At 53.5% G+C, this 16,732-nt stretch overlaps 6 protein-coding genes across 6 annotated transcripts; 3 read left to right on the top strand and 3 right to left on the bottom strand.

Annotated features, from left to right (window-relative positions):
- Positions 1 to 325: 325 nt before the first annotated feature.
- J4E83_009095 (uncharacterized protein) lies at positions 326 to 1,349 on the top strand (the record flags this gene model as incomplete). Its single annotated transcript, XM_049335987.1, has 6 exons — positions 326 to 444; positions 510 to 595; positions 648 to 812; positions 861 to 931; positions 985 to 1,247; positions 1,301 to 1,349. 6 exons carry the CDS (start codon positions 326 to 328, stop codon positions 1,347 to 1,349), a joined length of 753 nt encoding a protein of 250 aa, XP_049184803.1.
- Positions 1,350 to 1,765: 416 nt separating this feature from the next.
- On the bottom strand, positions 1,766 to 3,479 carry J4E83_009096 (uncharacterized protein; the record flags this gene model as incomplete). Its single annotated transcript, XM_049335988.1, has 4 exons — positions 1,766 to 1,860; positions 1,967 to 2,002; positions 2,057 to 3,204; positions 3,250 to 3,479. 4 exons carry the CDS (start codon positions 3,477 to 3,479, stop codon positions 1,766 to 1,768), a joined length of 1,509 nt encoding a protein of 502 aa, XP_049184804.1.
- A 1,946-nt stretch (positions 3,480 to 5,425) lies between these two features.
- J4E83_009097 (uncharacterized protein) lies at positions 5,426 to 7,929 on the top strand (the record flags this gene model as incomplete). Its single annotated transcript, XM_049335989.1, has 7 exons — positions 5,426 to 5,791; positions 5,842 to 6,077; positions 6,124 to 6,307; positions 6,361 to 6,633; positions 6,683 to 6,870; positions 6,922 to 7,447; positions 7,507 to 7,929. 7 exons carry the CDS (start codon positions 5,426 to 5,428, stop codon positions 7,927 to 7,929), a joined length of 2,196 nt encoding a protein of 731 aa, XP_049184805.1.
- Positions 7,930 to 8,407: 478 nt separating this feature from the next.
- J4E83_009098 (uncharacterized protein) lies at positions 8,408 to 10,202 on the top strand (the record flags this gene model as incomplete). Its single annotated transcript, XM_049335990.1, has 2 exons — positions 8,408 to 8,545; positions 8,601 to 10,202. 2 exons carry the CDS (start codon positions 8,408 to 8,410, stop codon positions 10,200 to 10,202), a joined length of 1,740 nt encoding a protein of 579 aa, XP_049184806.1.
- A 3,501-nt stretch (positions 10,203 to 13,703) lies between these two features.
- On the bottom strand, positions 13,704 to 14,206 carry J4E83_009099 (uncharacterized protein; the record flags this gene model as incomplete). The annotated part of the gene is made up of 2 exons (XM_049335991.1): positions 13,704 to 13,812; positions 13,875 to 14,206. The coding sequence occupies 2 exons, from the start codon at positions 14,204 to 14,206 to the stop codon at positions 13,704 to 13,706; spliced, it is 441 nt and encodes a 146-aa protein (XP_049184807.1).
- Positions 14,207 to 14,748: 542 nt separating this feature from the next.
- Positions 14,749 to 16,344, bottom strand: J4E83_009100 (uncharacterized protein; the record flags this gene model as incomplete). The annotated part of the gene is made up of 3 exons (XM_049335992.1): positions 14,749 to 15,075; positions 15,124 to 16,241; positions 16,290 to 16,344. The coding sequence occupies 3 exons, from the start codon at positions 16,342 to 16,344 to the stop codon at positions 14,749 to 14,751; spliced, it is 1,500 nt and encodes a 499-aa protein (XP_049184808.1).
- Positions 16,345 to 16,732: the final 388 nt, after the last annotated feature.

Here is a 16,732-nt window from a genome sequence, read left to right on the forward strand (position 1 = left end):
CATTTTCGACCACGCTAACGCTCACCACTAGCGGCGTTGCGCCCTCCAAGCCCCACATACCCGGTCTCCACCGCGCATCCCATCGCCGCAGCATGAACACGCGCCCGCCAGTCAACATGAAGGACACACCATTCCTTCCGACCTCGACATGACAAGCAATGCGCCATTATCTTCTGCGTCGTCGAAGCCGCCACGGCCAAAGTCCCCGCATTTCCCGCCCCACAACGCTCCGCGCGTTTGGTTCATCACAAGAGGCGCATCGCCTATTGCCATTGCGTTAGCGCGGCAAGTGCTGGAACATGGCGATTATGTTGTTGCGGGCGTCATGCCGCTGGAGTTTGAGAAAAGAGAGGGGCAGAGTGAGGATTTTCGGACGTTTTTGGAGGATGTGAAGCAAACGGACCGATGGCGCGAGCATTTGAGGGTAGTTGGGCTAGATAGTAGGTGAGTATTTGATACCGGTATTTATCGTGGGGCTTTGCGCATTGCTGACGGGTTTTGTTTTGTAGGGTGGTCGGCCAATGTCAAGCAGCTGTTGCTGAGGCTGTGGAGGCGTTTGGGCGCATCGACGTGTTGTTGTGCGCAGCTAGTGAAGGTTATGACCCTGCCCTGCTTACCTGGGTGTGACTGACATTCCATGTGTACAGCTGTGATCGGGTCCGTAGAAGAACTTGCGCAGACTAGCCGGACAAGAAGTCTGGTCGATGAGATCTTCGAGATCAACTTCTTCGCGAATGTCAACATCATCAAAGCCGTACTTCCGTTCATGCGCGAACGAAAGAATGGCCACATCATCGTGATAACTGGTATCAGTGAGTCAACATCACTTTATCAAGACGTCCTTATCTGACTGTTCGCAGCCGGCCACCTTGGAACCCCAGGCCTAGGAATGTACTGCTCCTCCCAATGGGCCGTCGAAGGCTACTGCGATGTACTCAAGCACCACCCCCAACCCTTACCACCACCCCATCTAACACCCCCCAGTCCCTCGCCTACGAAATCGCCCCCTTCAACGTAAAAATGTCCCTCGTCCAAGCCAACATGGAAGTCAACGTCCTCACCAACCGAATAACCTCCGTGCCCCCCATGTCCGAATACCTGCAAGGCGAGAACCCCGCGCCCCTAGCCCGCGAAATCTTCTCCGGCCTCCTCGACAAACTAGAAAGAATCGACAACCCGTCTGCCCACCCCCCCTTCGACGAAAACACAACCAATACAACAAAATCCCCCGGAGACGAAAGCGTAATGTCAGACACCAACCCCGACGCCGAACCCACCATGGGCGATTTGTTGAGTTCAGATACGGTGACGAGTTTGTATGCGCCGTTGCCGGTGGGGGTGAAGAGTAATTTGATTGCGGAGACTGTGCATGCGCTTACGGCGATTGGGGGGCATGATAATCCTCCTGCGAGGCATATTGTGGGGACGGAGGGGGTGACGGCTGTCAAGGAGAAACTGAAGACTACGAGTGAGGAGTTGGAGGACTTTATTGAGGTTAGTGGGGCGGTGGATATTGCGCAGAGGGATGGGGAGGCGATGGTGGGGTTGGGGTTGGGGGTGGATCATGGGATGATGTGAGGGGGGTTATTATGGGGAATTCGCGCGGAACTATCCATGATGTATATACAGGATCTGTTACACTGCTGCGCGCTGGCTCAGTTGGAGCAACAGCAAGAAGGTCATGATGGAAGGGCCGATGGAGCCGCGGCGGCGGCTGCCGAGGTCGCTCCGCCCAGATTACGTCATCGGCCTTCCACCCAGGCGCTCACACATCGGGCACGCTCTTGCTCGCCTTTCCTCTGCGCAACGTCTGAGGCAACGACTTCCATCCCATATAGCCATGCTCACCCTGCTTCTTTTCTACTCCGTCTATCAATCTGTGCCTTGCGTCCATGTACCACACCCGCCAAACTGCCGGTTAGGTCAGTACACGTCTTCAGCGGCCCCGGATCCGGGTTGCACTTACTCAACAGGACCGCGAGGGTCAAAGGAACCGCGATGACTGCGACAAAGGATTAGCGCGCATCTTACGAGCAGGCTGTGGCAATTCACATACCCCACATCAGCCAAAAGTCCTGCGATACGGTAATATGATGCGGCCACTCATCTTGCAGCTTCATGAACTGGCTACCAAAGATGGAAGCCACCGTGCCCAGCGGCATGAACCATAGCGTCATGACCGCGATCGTCTTCATACTCTGGTTCTCCGACTGCATCAACTTGCTATCGCCCTGCGTGACGATGTTGAACGACAAGCCGATGATGTTCGAGATCCGCGCATTGAGACTTGCCAGCCGTCGCTGCGTTGATTCAAATAGAGTCTGTCGATATTTGAGTGCCTCTCGGGTTTGTCTCCGTAAGGTGCTCGGGTCGGTGCTCGGGTCATTGCCCATCAGTGTTGTATGGTGGGTATACAGATCGTTCAGTGTGGCTAATGCTGCTTCACAGTTCTCGTGGAGGTATATGGCATGCTTGGCCAGGTTGTGGAGCCCAGTGAAGAGGTCCTTCGGCAGTTCCTCTGTCGCCTTCCCAACCCTACTGGCTATCCCCAAAGTTTGCTGACAGTACATTAGCACGACATTCAATCGAACAAGGAGCGCACGCACCGCCTCCAAAGGCCCGAACGTATCTGACACAGCCCAGGCTGTCCAGTCCAGAAGCTTGTACATCTCCTCAAACACGAGCTCGAGCAGCATATGCGGATCTTCCAGCAATGCCTCGCATGATGTCGTCTTCGTCAGTGCCCGGAAGCGGTCCCGTAGGGTGCTAGGTGCGCCGAAACATATCAGCTCTACCGCGGCTTTGGTCGGGGTAGGAGCCAACGTCTTATCGCTGTCAGAACTCGACGTTCGTACAGGCGGAGGCGGGTCGTCTGATTGCTTCCGGATCTTTAACACGATGCCTGTCTTGATCCAGGAGAAATTTGCCTGGCTTTGAGCTTGCGCAGCCTGTCGGCTCTTAGCTTGTTTGCCCTCGACCTCCGTGAAGCCTGGGCCCGGCGCGATCTTGTTGTCGATCACTGCCAACGTCTTACACAAGAGATGGAACCAGATCCACGTCGTGCCATCGGCGTCTTCGCGCGCTGCGAAAGATTGAGAAACGTCTCGCAGGCTCTCGTCCACAAAGGCGCTTGGAATACTGCACGAATCGAAAAGCTCCACCAGCGCGTCTGCTCCCGGTGTTGGTGTGTCGCGAGGCGCAATTCTATGATTGATCAGTATCTCGGATGCCTCTGACAGAGTTACTCACATCACGCGAACCATCCCTTTACTCGCTGTCTCGAGATCTGGTACGGATTTCAGGCCAAGTGTCTCAGTTCCTTCATCAGCGTCATCAAGCCATTCGCAAAGGTCTAGTGTTATGCCAGCGGCGTCCGGCTGCTTCGCCGCAGCTGCCACAGCTCTCCTCCGGAACTCGTCAAAAGGTTGGCGATCAGCATTCAGTTGCCGACACAAAGGCGTCTTCTTAATTGGTCTCATTGCGGTCAAATGCGACAGTGAAAGTGCGAATACTATGACTTGCAGAGAGCTCTCAATACTCCAGCACTTGCCTACGTTGCATGAGTACTTACTGATAGCGGCAACACCAGGGCGTCTGTCCGATTGCACTGCTCGTTTATCAGCCCTCGTCAATCATGCGGGCAGAGCCAGCGCCACAGGTTTCGACGATACGGCCACGGCGCACCCTGTCAAGCGAAAATCTGCCTAACATCGCACTCATGGTGTGATACATAGGAGCATGCGGCCACGGGCCAGCGGTTCTGCACTTGGCATTCTTCAGCTTTGGTCCGAAGCGGTAAACGCAATTTCGAGAGCTGAAGGGAGTGTCCGAGCGAGCCTATCGGCAGAGGCCGTCAGCGCTACGCTATTGGTGGCGCAAGGCTGAGGATGCCAAGATGGCAGCTGGTAAACAGCCGAGCCCCTCGAAGTGGTACTGTACGCGAGAATGCGAAAAGCGGTACCTGTCAAGTTCAATTTTACAGCACGTCGGTATTCAAGCGCACCAAGGACAGTACGTCCCTCAGACCTCTCCGCCGGGCGAATGTCGCTGCTATACCCATTAGATGCACGCATGGCTTCGAAAAATACAACAACCTTCCGCGAACGTTTGTAGTGGATGTTAAGGGTACCTACCTTTTTGAGAAGCTGAACTTCAACGAATGGCCTCATGTTGTTCACCGTTTGTATGGCGAGCGGCAAGCACCGCGTACCGTACGCATGAACAATGCTTCAAGCCACACCAGCGTACTAGGGTAGGCGAATATGCAAAGTCCCCGAGGTTGCCCACCGTGCCAACAAAGCCAAAGCATGGATACCACCCAGTCCGACGACTGATGTCTACATGGAGGGTCACCACCATGTAGTACTGAAGGCCGCATCGATAGGGCCTCGACCCATTCCGGATATGTCTCCTGCATACAGGGTCCACAGCAAACGCCACGATATCGTGAAGTGGAAGTTAGAGGGTCCGAATGCGAGAGAATGGCCAATCCAAGAAAGGTGAAGGTTGAGCTGAAGTCTAGGATAGAGTCAAAAGCAACGACTCCAGCAACGCGCGCGTTCAGGCAGGCGCTTTACCCTCGTGCCACCCGACCATATTCTATTAACGGACCTGGACCTGATAAGACTAGACACGATCGCCGGCCTCAAGGTCTCCAAAGTGTAGGTTCAAAACTACCGCCGCTCAGTTTCACAAACCGACGTTGAATGGTACAAAGACTCTTCGGCCTCCACGTCGATCACCCGCTAACCATCTCAAGGCTTACCCTCCAAATCTTTCTGGAAGACACGGAGGTGGCTTTGATCCCGGCAGTGGCACCTTTGTACAAGCACCGTCGTATCAGCAATCTTATCCGGTACGTATTTGCTCTTGTCCTGATGATTTATGATACCCGCCTGACCTCATTCATCAGACACAATCGCATCACGGAGGTGGTTACGACCCAAACAACACTACTCTGAAGCCTGCAGTTTTCGTGCAGCACCAACCAGTCCCACACCCTCAGCCCACGCTCGCGTCGCAAGTACGTTCCGCTTCTCCGTTCTCCATGCCTTTCTCATAGATGCACAGGCACCAGTTGAATATTATCATCAGCCACATCAACAGTATCAACAACCGCCGCTCCAGCATTCCAACCAGCAGTCAAGCTTCATAAATCGACTGTGTGCTTGCTTTGCCTAGCATTACTCACGCGATGGCGAAGATGATAGGCAATGACGCTCAGGCGTCTGTCCGCGAAGTCGCACCATATGGACATCCCCCTGCCTCCCAAGACGACCATGAAACCAACCAGAGGCGTCTAGGACAGTCAGTGATAGAGGTATGTGGGCTGGAACCCCATGTACTGGGATCTGCTAACGCAATTCAGCGCAACGGATTGATCGCACCCAAGGGATACGCACACATCTTCTCCCCGTGGACTACGATGAAGTGGGAGCGCCCCAACTTCTACCGCAAGCCCGGTCTTGCGTACCAGAAGCTTAGCCAGCACCGACATCGAGACATCTTTGACCGCGAATGGACTGGTGACTACGACGACCGCTACATCTCATCTTGGGATGGAAAGGTCTCCAAGCTTGTCGTACAAGCTGTCGATGATATCTACGAGAATAATACAGGATCTACCTACAGGCGAACCTTCGTCCGCAACGTCGCGCCTATCTACATGCGATTAGCGAATTGGCCGTTCAATCACATCGACTTCTCGCGCCATGGCGGTCACATCCCTAGTGAAGACATGCCGATGCTTTGTCTCAAGTGGTTCGTCGCATCCTGCTTCATCACGATCTTTGTGAGTCCATTCCATCCGCAATTTGATCACCCAGCTGACGACGCGTCTAGATTTCCAGTCCAAGCCCCGCTGAGATCGCGTCTCGCAACGGTGGAAGCTACGATGGCCTGCCATACCAGTACTTCGGATATCCCAAGGTTGCCAAGAACGCGATCGAGATGCACAGGCCCCAAGGTCATGCTTCGAGCCAAGCCAATCCTGTTGCCGAACGTGTGTTGCGTCCTCGATATCTCTGCTTCTTGCGAGAGGAAGGAAGGCCGGCCATCATCACTAAGGTTGACGATTGGTAGGTCAATAATGTTGTACCTCTATCTCATCTCTGACATCCGCAGGCTGGCTCAACATGATGCTCATGACCTCTCGTACGTCTTCATCGCGTATACAGCTGAGCAGTTCAACACGCCCGAGGATTTTGGAGTTCTACATCAAATGGCTGACGTCGCGGCGCGCAATGCTGGCGTTATTGCGTATTGGGTGGGATGCTCTTGCATGCCCGACAACCAGCTGGAAGAAGATGTAAGTGCACTATTCATTCGACGAGATCGAAGCCTCGCTAACGACTCTCGGAGGTCTACCGCATATGCGACGTCATCCGAGGCGCGCAATCTCTCGCAATCGCTGTGTGCCCTCCAGCAAACAACCGCTATGAGATCAACACACCTGATCTCATGCTTCAGCAATGGGGCTACCGAGTGTGGACGTTCCCCGAAGTCCTCTTGGCGCCCGCTGGTAAAGACATCTGCGTCTACGTGCGCGACAGCGATCTGTCGCAACCACTTCAGGTGCCAAAGAACCAGTTCGCTGCACGAGTCTGGCAGAATGATGCGCACATCGCGCGACAGGTAAGATGACCTCCAACACCGACATACACATGACAGCTAATCCGCGCAGCTCATCGACCATTACGAGGGGAACTTGATCCTCAGCCAGCTCGAGCTGGTCACGCTTGCTCTGGAATGCTTGCATAACCGCGACACCACTGAGCATCTTCCCGGAGATCACAGCTACGCATTGATGGGCTTGCTTCGTGTCAGACCACAAATTGATCGCACGGACTCTGCTTTCCAAGCGTTCGCCCGGTATGTCTTACGTTGAATACAATTTCTTGGTTCGTTACTGATGTTTCTCAGACTTTCTCTTGCGAACGGCAGCGATCAGCTTCTCGAGCGCCTGATCTGCATGTTGCCCAAACATCCAGACCAGCCCTGGCATTCCATGGACGATGCATACAACGCCAAGCTCTGGGACATACTGCCACAAGATGTCGGCATCGCCGGTGTTGGAGAAGACGATAGCATCATCCTTGATGGTTGTCGGGCTGCGAACGTTCGGTGGAAGTCTTTCACACCTGTCGCTCACACTCGGCGTGACTCCTGGAAGCGCTTCCTCGCGAAGGGAATGCTTCGCCTCAGCGGTATCATATTCATCGCTGCATGCGTACTCGTAGCTATTCCCGGAATCACAAACACTATCGGCATCGTCCTGCTACTATACTCCTTGGTGGTCATGGGCCTATCACCATGGCTTCTTCGCCTTCTCTTCCTTGGCAAGTTCTGGGAACAGCAATGCTGGTTCTTTGGCTTCGAAGGTTACATGGACCTAGACACGATCGAGAGCCAGATCTTTGGTGGCAGGCTTGGGCGCATGAAGTGGACCGTATGTATGCTCTCGTCCTGTTAATGACGTCGTGCTAATCTTGTCGTCGCAATTCATAGGCAGCAGCTAGCCCGTTGTCGAGGCATCATCGCAACATTCACGGCGAGTGCGTCCCCGTTGACCCGACTTCCGACCCTGCTGTCGCAGCTCTCGTACAACGAGCGAAGACTGCTGGACCAGGCGAACAACGCGTCTTCACACTCGTCGACACCGGCAACATGACTGCAACGCTCTTCCTCGCCGAGCGTCCACCCGTGTGCTTTCTCATGGCTGGCTCTGAAGGCGGCATGAAGCGCATCATCGGCTGTTCTTACGACTGGACCACCGCGACGATGTACAGAGAGACTGTGTTACGGATGGGGACCCAGTTCGAAGACAAGATGCAGCGTGTTGGTCGCGTGAAGATTGGCTTCAAGCGTAAGCAGCATCCTTTTGGACCGTTCGATCAGGTCGGGGAAGCGGTGGGGAAGGAGATGCAGTGAGGCCCGCTTTTCTCATATCTTTGTCTTTTGCGTCAGGCTGCATTCGGCTGTAATAGCGGTGATCGATGGCGGATCAGGTACTTTGCAGTTTTCACGATATCGTCGTCCGCTTCAAGTAGTTGAAGAATTTCATTGTCATCTTCATGGCCTTGTATCACTCAATGCTTGTGTAGGATCGAAAGCTATGTCGACGTCTCAAGCGTGCTTGGGCCTTGAGTATGGTCTTGATCCGTGCGGCGAAGCACTCTGCTGGTGGTGTCGACTGGACTCCTTCACTAATGCAATTAGGTTGACCCACAATTTCGATACTAAAGAGTACTCACCCCTCACTACTCCAAGTATTGACAGCACTTTAGTCTACTTGTTAGTATTAAACTGAGCCATTAGATGTTCAACAAGACGCGTGGACGACCATCCGATTAAACTCGAAGTCCTCGCCAAAATGCATTGGCTATTCCTTCTTCTATTGACAGGCTCCATGGCTACTACACTATATGCAGCACCTCTCGATGGCCCGACTCCAGATCTCTATGAGAACACAACAGTGGTAGCCGAAGCCGAAGTCAATGTGGCTTCCACCAAGTACGTTTGGTCTGGTCTCGGCGACTCTTGGGCAGTAAGTACCTAAACGCGCGGTCGCATCGTCGAAGACATTTGCTGAACTGGAATAGAGCGGCGTCTCATACGGCTTCTTCGGAACCACCGATTACGACGGAAACATAGACCACTGCCTCCGAATAAATCATGCGTACGCCCCACAGATAAGCCACGACAACTCCTGGATCCCCGAAGGCCGCGAGCAAGAGTTCCACTTCCAGTCTTGTTCAGGCACCCGCTGGCGACAGATCGACGCCGAACCGCATCTGGGCCATATCCAACTCAACGACGTCCCTGACAACGTCGACATGATCGTGTTGCAGGCTGGCGGCAACAACGCAAATTTCGCTCGCGTCGCATATGCGTGTATATTTGCGCCGCAAGGTGCAGATTACGGTCCCGAGTACCCCGATCAGAACGGTCAATGTTTCAAGGAACTCGAGGCTACGAAGCAGTACATCCTCGGTACTGGACGCGACCAGCTTTTCCAAGACGCGCGGTGGATCGTCAATCAAGTCTTTGACCATCCCAAGATCAAGAAGAATCCCAAGTTCCGGCTCTTCGTGGTTGGATACTTCCAGTTCTTCTACGACGAGGGTGGCGAGGGCGATTGGTGTAGTAATGTGAGCTTTGGTCTGCGGTCGAGTGATCGTCCAAGGCTTACCCTTGCTTTGCGGAAGCGCATTAATGCGCTTATTCGCTATTTGAACAAGGCAATTGAGGATGGAGTCAAGGGCAGCTTCCATCCGGAACGGGCGACCTTTGTCGATACCGACCAGCATCTTGAAGGTCACCGGTTCTGCCAGCCTGGTCATACGCTGTATGACCAATACTTTGGCGACAATGTGTATCTTTGGAACATGTCTCCGAGTGGTATCTTCAGTTGGCAGGGCGAAATGGTGGGAGGTATAGACGATGGCGATGGTAACGCAGAGGAAGGACGCCAGCCGACGCAAGCTGAATTCGAGCACTGGCTCGAGACCGGTAGATTTACCGACGACCCTCGCGAGATCGAGTTCAACCTAACTTCTGCGCTCCAGTCGGGCAACGATGTAGCCGTCGCAGATGACCCGGATAACCTGCAGTGGCTCGACATGATCGGCCCGTATCAGCAAAACTACCCCGGGTTGACTCTTCGACCCTTTCACCCCACCGAGAGCGGCTACCGTGAGATGGCGAAGGCGATCATGGCGAAAGTGAAAGAGAAGCTCAAGATCGATTACCCACCTAAACCTGCTCCAGCTCCGACTCCACCAAAGCCGAAGGCCACCCATTCGATCCAGATCTTGCTGGCTGGCTACGGTGCTAGCAAGTGGTGGCAGATCTACCAGGGCCCGCTAGGTGTACCAGTCAAACTTTGTGTCGACGATGGCCGCTTCAAGGATGCTGTCATTGACGAAGAAAAATTTGAGAAGGACATGTATCAGAACGACGCCAATATCCACGATCCACCTTACGTGACGGCGGGCAAGAAGTGGCCTCTTAAGATCGATGGCGAGGAAGACTGTTCTTTCGAATCCAGCGCTAACAGTCCTGGGTTTCTCAAGTGCGGAGGTGGTCTAGAACTGGACTTCGCGGCCGATCCTCAAAAGGGTGATAAGACTGTTACTTGCGGAGCGGTGCAGGGCCGGTTGGATAATGTAAGGTTGCATCGCGCGTGGTATGTCGAGTACTAAGCTGCGCACTTAGTTGGGTGATTGGATGTTGTTGTGCCATATTCGCTGGAAGGCCTCGAGAAGGGAAGATAGAGCAGGCGCGTTGCAGGCGACATTAGTACAGAGGACGATACTCGACGACATGCTGAGGCAATGTTATGTAGGCATCTGGATTGTTTACTTTCGGTGTGTTATCTCTCCCTTGTATGCGGTAACGCATCGATGCATATCTAGGTAGACACTGGTGAATATGAAACTTGTTGACCAGATCTCTCTTAATCGCGAGTCCGTGATGAACGTAGTTGAGGAAGCCGCATGGAGGTCTCACACATCGCCAAATGCGCGATGGACGACCTCGGGAGGCAAATACCACGACGTGTCGCATATGACCCAAGAGTAATAGACCCTGCGCTGCTAATGATGCCGGGCTAGTCATAGTGCGATGTCGCCGAAAGCGCGTGTGCTGATGCCAAGGACGTGATGAGTGAGATGCAGAAGACGCGACGCGTCAAGCGGCGTGTGTGGGACATGATTAGTCAGCAGTGCCGGTGTTCGCGTAGCCATCTCCCCGCACCCCCGCGGTGCCCCCGACATCGCCACAAGCCGGCCTGGCTCAGCATCGTTTCGCGTAGCTATACACATAGACTTCATATCATGTTCTTTCTTGCCATATATGAACCGCTACGGACCCCCGGAAAGGCTTCCTTCCTATCACCGCACGGCCGTGTCGCTGCATCCGCCGACCCAGCTAGCAGGAGCGCTTGCATCTCACGTGGAGAAGATACGACACATCTCGGAATGACTGGAGAACTTGGTATAAACTTGTATTTGCCATTTGCGCGAGTCACTACTGCCGCTGCGTCTATTCTAGCCGAGAACGCCCTCCGTGCCTGAGTATGCAGGCACGTAGCATGCTAGCCTTCCACGGCTACATGCATTAGACCCATCACAGAGCATATCACACAGTACCAAAGTGTCCCTTTAGCAAAAAATTAAAAATGTTAAAATATTAGCTAGAGGCTTAGCGCGTTAAGCCCTACAAAATTTACTATCTAATTGCAAGCAGGCTGCAGGGGCCCTGCATCTTATACTTATTCTTATATATATATACTGTTGCTTGCAACACAAACTCGATGAATTTAAAATACACAGAGCATATCACCTTAGACATTCGGCACACATCATTCATTCTGCGCATTATCTTTAGAACCTCACGACTCATCTGAAACCAAATGCGCGTATCTCCGGGCACACGCGTGCGATGACGGCCAGCAGATAAATGTAAGACATTCTCCTCTTTCCTAGCAACGGCACTCGCCCTACGTTCTCGCGTGTCTGTTTACTGTATATACACGCTATAAATAGTTCCGCTCGTTCTCCATGGGACCCAGTTTCGCCAACACATAGTCCTACCCATTCATCACATCGCCATCATCATCATTTACCCAACGTCAGCCCACCTGCCCTTCCTCGCACACCGCATCTTGCCATTCACGATGGAAGACAATGCCGACGTTGCCCTTCGTCCTAGCTTTCCCTTTCGTGCCACGAACGTTAGACTTCCGTCGGCAAGGAAGCTTTTCCTCGTCCTGTTCACCATATTCGTACTGTTCGCCCTTCTCGCCTCTTCCTCCGCCTTCACATGGATAACCGCATCTGCAACCTCCGCCCTCAAGCTTATGCCCTCCCCTGGCGAAGTACCCATTCAGATCTCGAATTGCACGTTCTACCACGTGGCTAGTGCCGCAGACGGCGGAAAGAATAAGAATACGATGTACTTCGAATCGTGGGTCCGAAACACAATACTCGGAGTCGCATGGTGGATGATATCAAGAGTCTTTATTATGGCAGTGGTCCTGGCATCGGTCCTGCTCATCTGTACGGTACTACACGAGACGCTACACGAAGAGGATAAGAGGATGAAGTTACTTGGTCGGGTCGCATGCCTTGCACTCATTCATGCCCTAGGATTTGGGATCAAAGGAGTGAAGGTAGACACGGACATGTCGACAACGGTAACGACGTCCGAGACGCCGTATGCGACTACGGTCCACACCACTGTTACCTTGACTGTGACTGAAATTCAGGGCAAAGAGAGGCCGGTGTCAAGGAGTCCGCTGGGATATCATCTGTGAAGGGTTGTTGGCTTCTTTTTATACCATACAGGTAAGTTAGGTCCGTACGAACTACAGTCGACACATACACTAATTTTGTATTATTACTACTTTAGCACATTACGACGGAGTACCGAGGTATATTCGGGCATATTATCACAAACGTGGATGCTGAGGGAGGGACAGGGGATTGGGACAAAAGTTGGTAGACATTGACAGGGATGGAAAGGAACAAATTGCATTTGAGATTACCGTACGAAGCACATGGGAAGGCACTAGTAGCTCGCGCTTTCTTTTGTATCTAATAGTCGGGCAGCACAATAAATAAACGCAAATACTAGATCTTTCTCTGCACAAGCAACAAAGCAACATTGCCAACCATTCCCTTACAGCAAACATCAATCCTCGCCATATTTCACTTTCCGCTCCACTCTTCGTTTCCAGCAACCCGAAACCATCATCTCACCAACCATCCCGAATCGCTTCATCTCCAAACTACCCACTCACCCCAACCCAAAACCTCCACCATCCAGATCATGCCCGACCAAAACATTCCCCCCAACACACCAGCTGCCCGCCACGCTGCTGAAAAAAAGTCCATGATCATCAAAATCTACTGTACCATTGCATTCCTGGAGTTGGGAGTTTTTGGTCTATTCCCATCTTGGTTGGCAGCGAATATTCTAGCGGTGGTGTTCGCACTGTTGTATCTGGGGGTCCGTTATTTTGCGAACACCAATGCGGCAGCCCGGGGAGCTGATGGAGATGATGGAGATGATGCTGTTGAGCTGCGAGAGGGTGTAGGTCATAGCATGGTTGCTGAATACATGGGCGGAGATGGCGAGGGTTGCGTTGATGATGTGGGGAGATTTGAAGATGCCGAGGACAGCAACGACGATGACGATGAGGAGGATGAACATGAAGAGCACGGCGAGGAGCCAGAGGAAGCGGAGACCGATGAGGGAGCTGCTGACCAAATTCGTTCAACGCAGAATAACATTCACATACACCGGGGTGGGAGCATGTACATCAACACGATGCAGGGCGGAACGTTGACTGTCAATGTTTTCGGGGATGTGGAAGGAACGGGTTCGGGAAGAGGGTAGCAGAACGCACGCTGAACAGATCAATAGAAGAGCACGGAAAAAGGCAGGATGGTAGAGATGGACGCGCTAGGTTCTGTGAATAGTGGACCTGCTCTTATGAGGGTCCGCGCTTGACTTGGTTCTAGGAAGTATATAGGTGACGTAGACATAAGAACATGTTGTTGAACGTATCAGATGTTCCAACCACCGCCATGTAATCAAGCTACTCCTCGGTGGTGGACGGGACCACAGCTTTGCTTCCTATGAATATCTTGCCGAGAAACCGGGGTTGTACGTCCGTGTCCAGTGACCTCCTAACAGCCCTAAGCCACAGCAGTCACCTCCGTAGGAACAATGCTGAACCCCACAGCCGGACCCAATCCAGTATGCTTAACAGTCTCGTTACCCGTGTACGTGTACCTCACTTCACCCCTATCACTTGTCAGCTCTCACCATCCTCAACCCCCCTACCTCCTCCCATAGGGTATACTCACTGCGTAAACGTGTACTGCACACTAACAGTCGCACCGACATCACTCCCGCGGTTGAACTCCTGCGTCTGCACATCGCCCGGTACATCAATCCCAACTACACCGCAAGATTTGTAGCCACCCTGGAGACTAGTGCCGGAGCGGAACTCCGCATTGAAGGCTGGTTGGCCGGAGGGACCGGTGGGCGTGGTGACATTGAAGGAGTAGCGGCATGCTGATGCAGAGCAAACGCTGCTGAAGTCGGTGACGGACCAGGTCCAGTCTGCGCTACGGGGGAGGGCCGTTGCGGATGCGCCGGGTGCGAGGAGAGCGAGGGCGGTGATCTTTGAGAGCATGTTGAGTGTTTGGGATGGGTGTTTGCGAAGTTTGTTGGTCTTGTTGGTGTTGGTTTCCTCTCCCACCAGGCGACGAGGGGGCTTTATAGGTTTACCCATCATGTGTGGGGCGATCGTGGCAGCATAAAACGTGTGTCGCTTTCATGATGATGCAGCTGATGTGACGTTACATAGCCACGGTGCTTCGAGGTATCTGAGGCAACTGATCCGGGTCGAGATCGGTTTTCGCGGTTCCTGACGCCACTCGTATGCGCAATACTTCGCTGCAAGGGCACGTAGATCATCGCTGTACGACGGCTACGGCATTGCGGCATGTCCTCTAACAATTGCCGCTTTGGGAGGGTTGGTGAATGTTCCACCGTGCTTACTGATGGTGACAAGCGTGGCAACAGGTGCCAAGAAAGGAAACATGCAAGAATAGATCAACTGCAGAACCCCAGTGACGCGTCCACGGTTCGTATTTAGTCCCGATGGGAGTGAATCACATGGCCGACAGTGATGAGGTCGTCCTCGTATCCAGTATTGGCACCTCGCACAACACCTCACGTAGGCACGGTCAACGTCTCGCCCGTGGTAACCCTCTTCTTGCTCACTGGCGATCCCGTATAAACATGGCTATCAGTAACAGATCTCATCATACCAGGACGTCGTTGTGTACTAGGCAAGTCGAATGGGCTGGCATGGCCATGTGTGGATCCAGGGATCACGAATCTAGGTCTACTACCAGGTGTGGCAACTGGGTCCGCGGGTATCTCGGGGGGCGGAGGTTCCGCAAGCGGGTCGGAGAGAAAGAGAGCCAGTAGCTTTTCGACGATGTCGCGCATTCGGTCGGGGGTGGCATGTAGCGGTTTCTCGGACATGTGCTTCCTCTGTAAAGTTGTCAGCGAAGGTCTTAGATGTCGGCTCATGTGTCTTACCAGTGCCAGTTGTGCACCTTTAAAGGTTTGGTGGTATATCAGCTTGTACTCGTCGTCCTTCGCAGCCTCTTCAGCGGCTGCTTCTTCACTCCGCTGCTGACTCTCCTCGGCACCAGCCATGGAGGCGCGGCGAGACCTGTTCTGTTTCCGCTGCTGCAAGCCATGCATGCGCATCGCTGCCATGACCACCTTGACCAGTGCATCTTTGTTTCGCGACTCAGTCGTTGGCTCTTCAGGCTGTATGGGTACTGTAGCGACCTGTGACAGGTTCGATCGCCTGGCATGCGCGTCGGATTGACCCTTTCGGCTGAGGGGTCGTGAATCGTAGGTTATGCTCGGTGATCGGGAGAGTGGGCGTGAAGTAGGGCGAGCTGGGTGGTCAGAAGCAGACGTTGGCCTGGAGTCGGACAAAGACGAGGCTTTCAAATCGATAGAAAGCGATGACTTCCGGTGGGTGTATGCCTGCTGAGACTCGCTCACGCGGGCTGCTGCTGCCGACACTGCTCTTCCGCCCCTTCCTCGTGCCTTCTTGTTGGCTATGGTCGCTTCTTCAAATATGTCTCTCGTTCGCTTTGGTGATGTTGGGGGGTTGTGGAAATCATGCTGCGGCGCAAGGAATTGAGGCTCGGCATCCATGGGCAGGTCGATGCTGGTGACATCTAGAAGATCGGACGAAAGAGGTAGTGCGTGAACTCGAAGCTCAGGGAGTGTCTCGGCGTGCGCGTTGTCGACGTATGGGGACGAGGATGGTGGTGTGGGTAGCCCAGCTGTGGTAGGAGGAGCGACGGTGCCGTAGAAGAGGATCTCGGTCACTCTGGGCTTCCGCCCGTCTTCCTCAACCCTTTGCACTTGTACAAGAAAACCAATTGGCGACTGTGATCGCGCCAGGTCCCACCATTTCTTCGTGGCAGTGTTGGGCGCGTCCGCCAACGTAGGCTTACTCAGCAGGACTGCCTCAAACCAAGCCTGGGTAGCTTCCTCTGTCGTCCATACGTCTAGACTGGGGCCGGCGGCAAGGTATAGCGGTATCTTGGCGGTATCGACGGTGGTGAGGAAGCGCAGAGCCGTCGCGGGGAGGGCTGGGGAAGACGCGACATTTTGCGACGCGAGGCCGACGTCTGTAGGGCATTAGCGACTGTATCTTCTCGGCTGATGACACTCAGTACCCCTAATAACATTGCCGTCGGGTAGCAGAATATCTCCGCTCCAGATATCCGTCATTGCGGATGTTAATGTAAGTGTTCGGGCCAGGTAACGCGGGATGCAAGTCGCTATGACGCGCCATTCGCGCTAACAACACGCGAGGGCACGTGCAAGATGGCAACATTCACCTTCATCGTGACCATTCTTCTACGTTGCAGGCTACGTTTTTGGACCTTTATGAAGTCTGGAAATGCTCTAATGTTTTCATACGCCATCTCCAAGCCACCGCCGAATTCTAACATTGTGTGGCGAGATGCCTCCATCGCGTCACCTTCGCACTACTCTAACATCCATCTCCACACACCCCACCCTCCACTCCCACTACTCTCCCTTCTCTACCTTTCCCTCCTCCCTAACCGCACAAACCTCTTCCCTCATCTGTCCCTTCAAACCACTTACCATCTTA

This window comes from Alternaria metachromatica (assembly GCF_023757995.1).
Source record: "Alternaria metachromatica strain BMP 0045 chromosome Unknown scaffold_30, whole genome shotgun sequence".
In the NCBI taxonomy this organism is placed as follows: Eukaryota; Fungi; Ascomycota; class Dothideomycetes; order Pleosporales; family Pleosporaceae; genus Alternaria; species Alternaria metachromatica.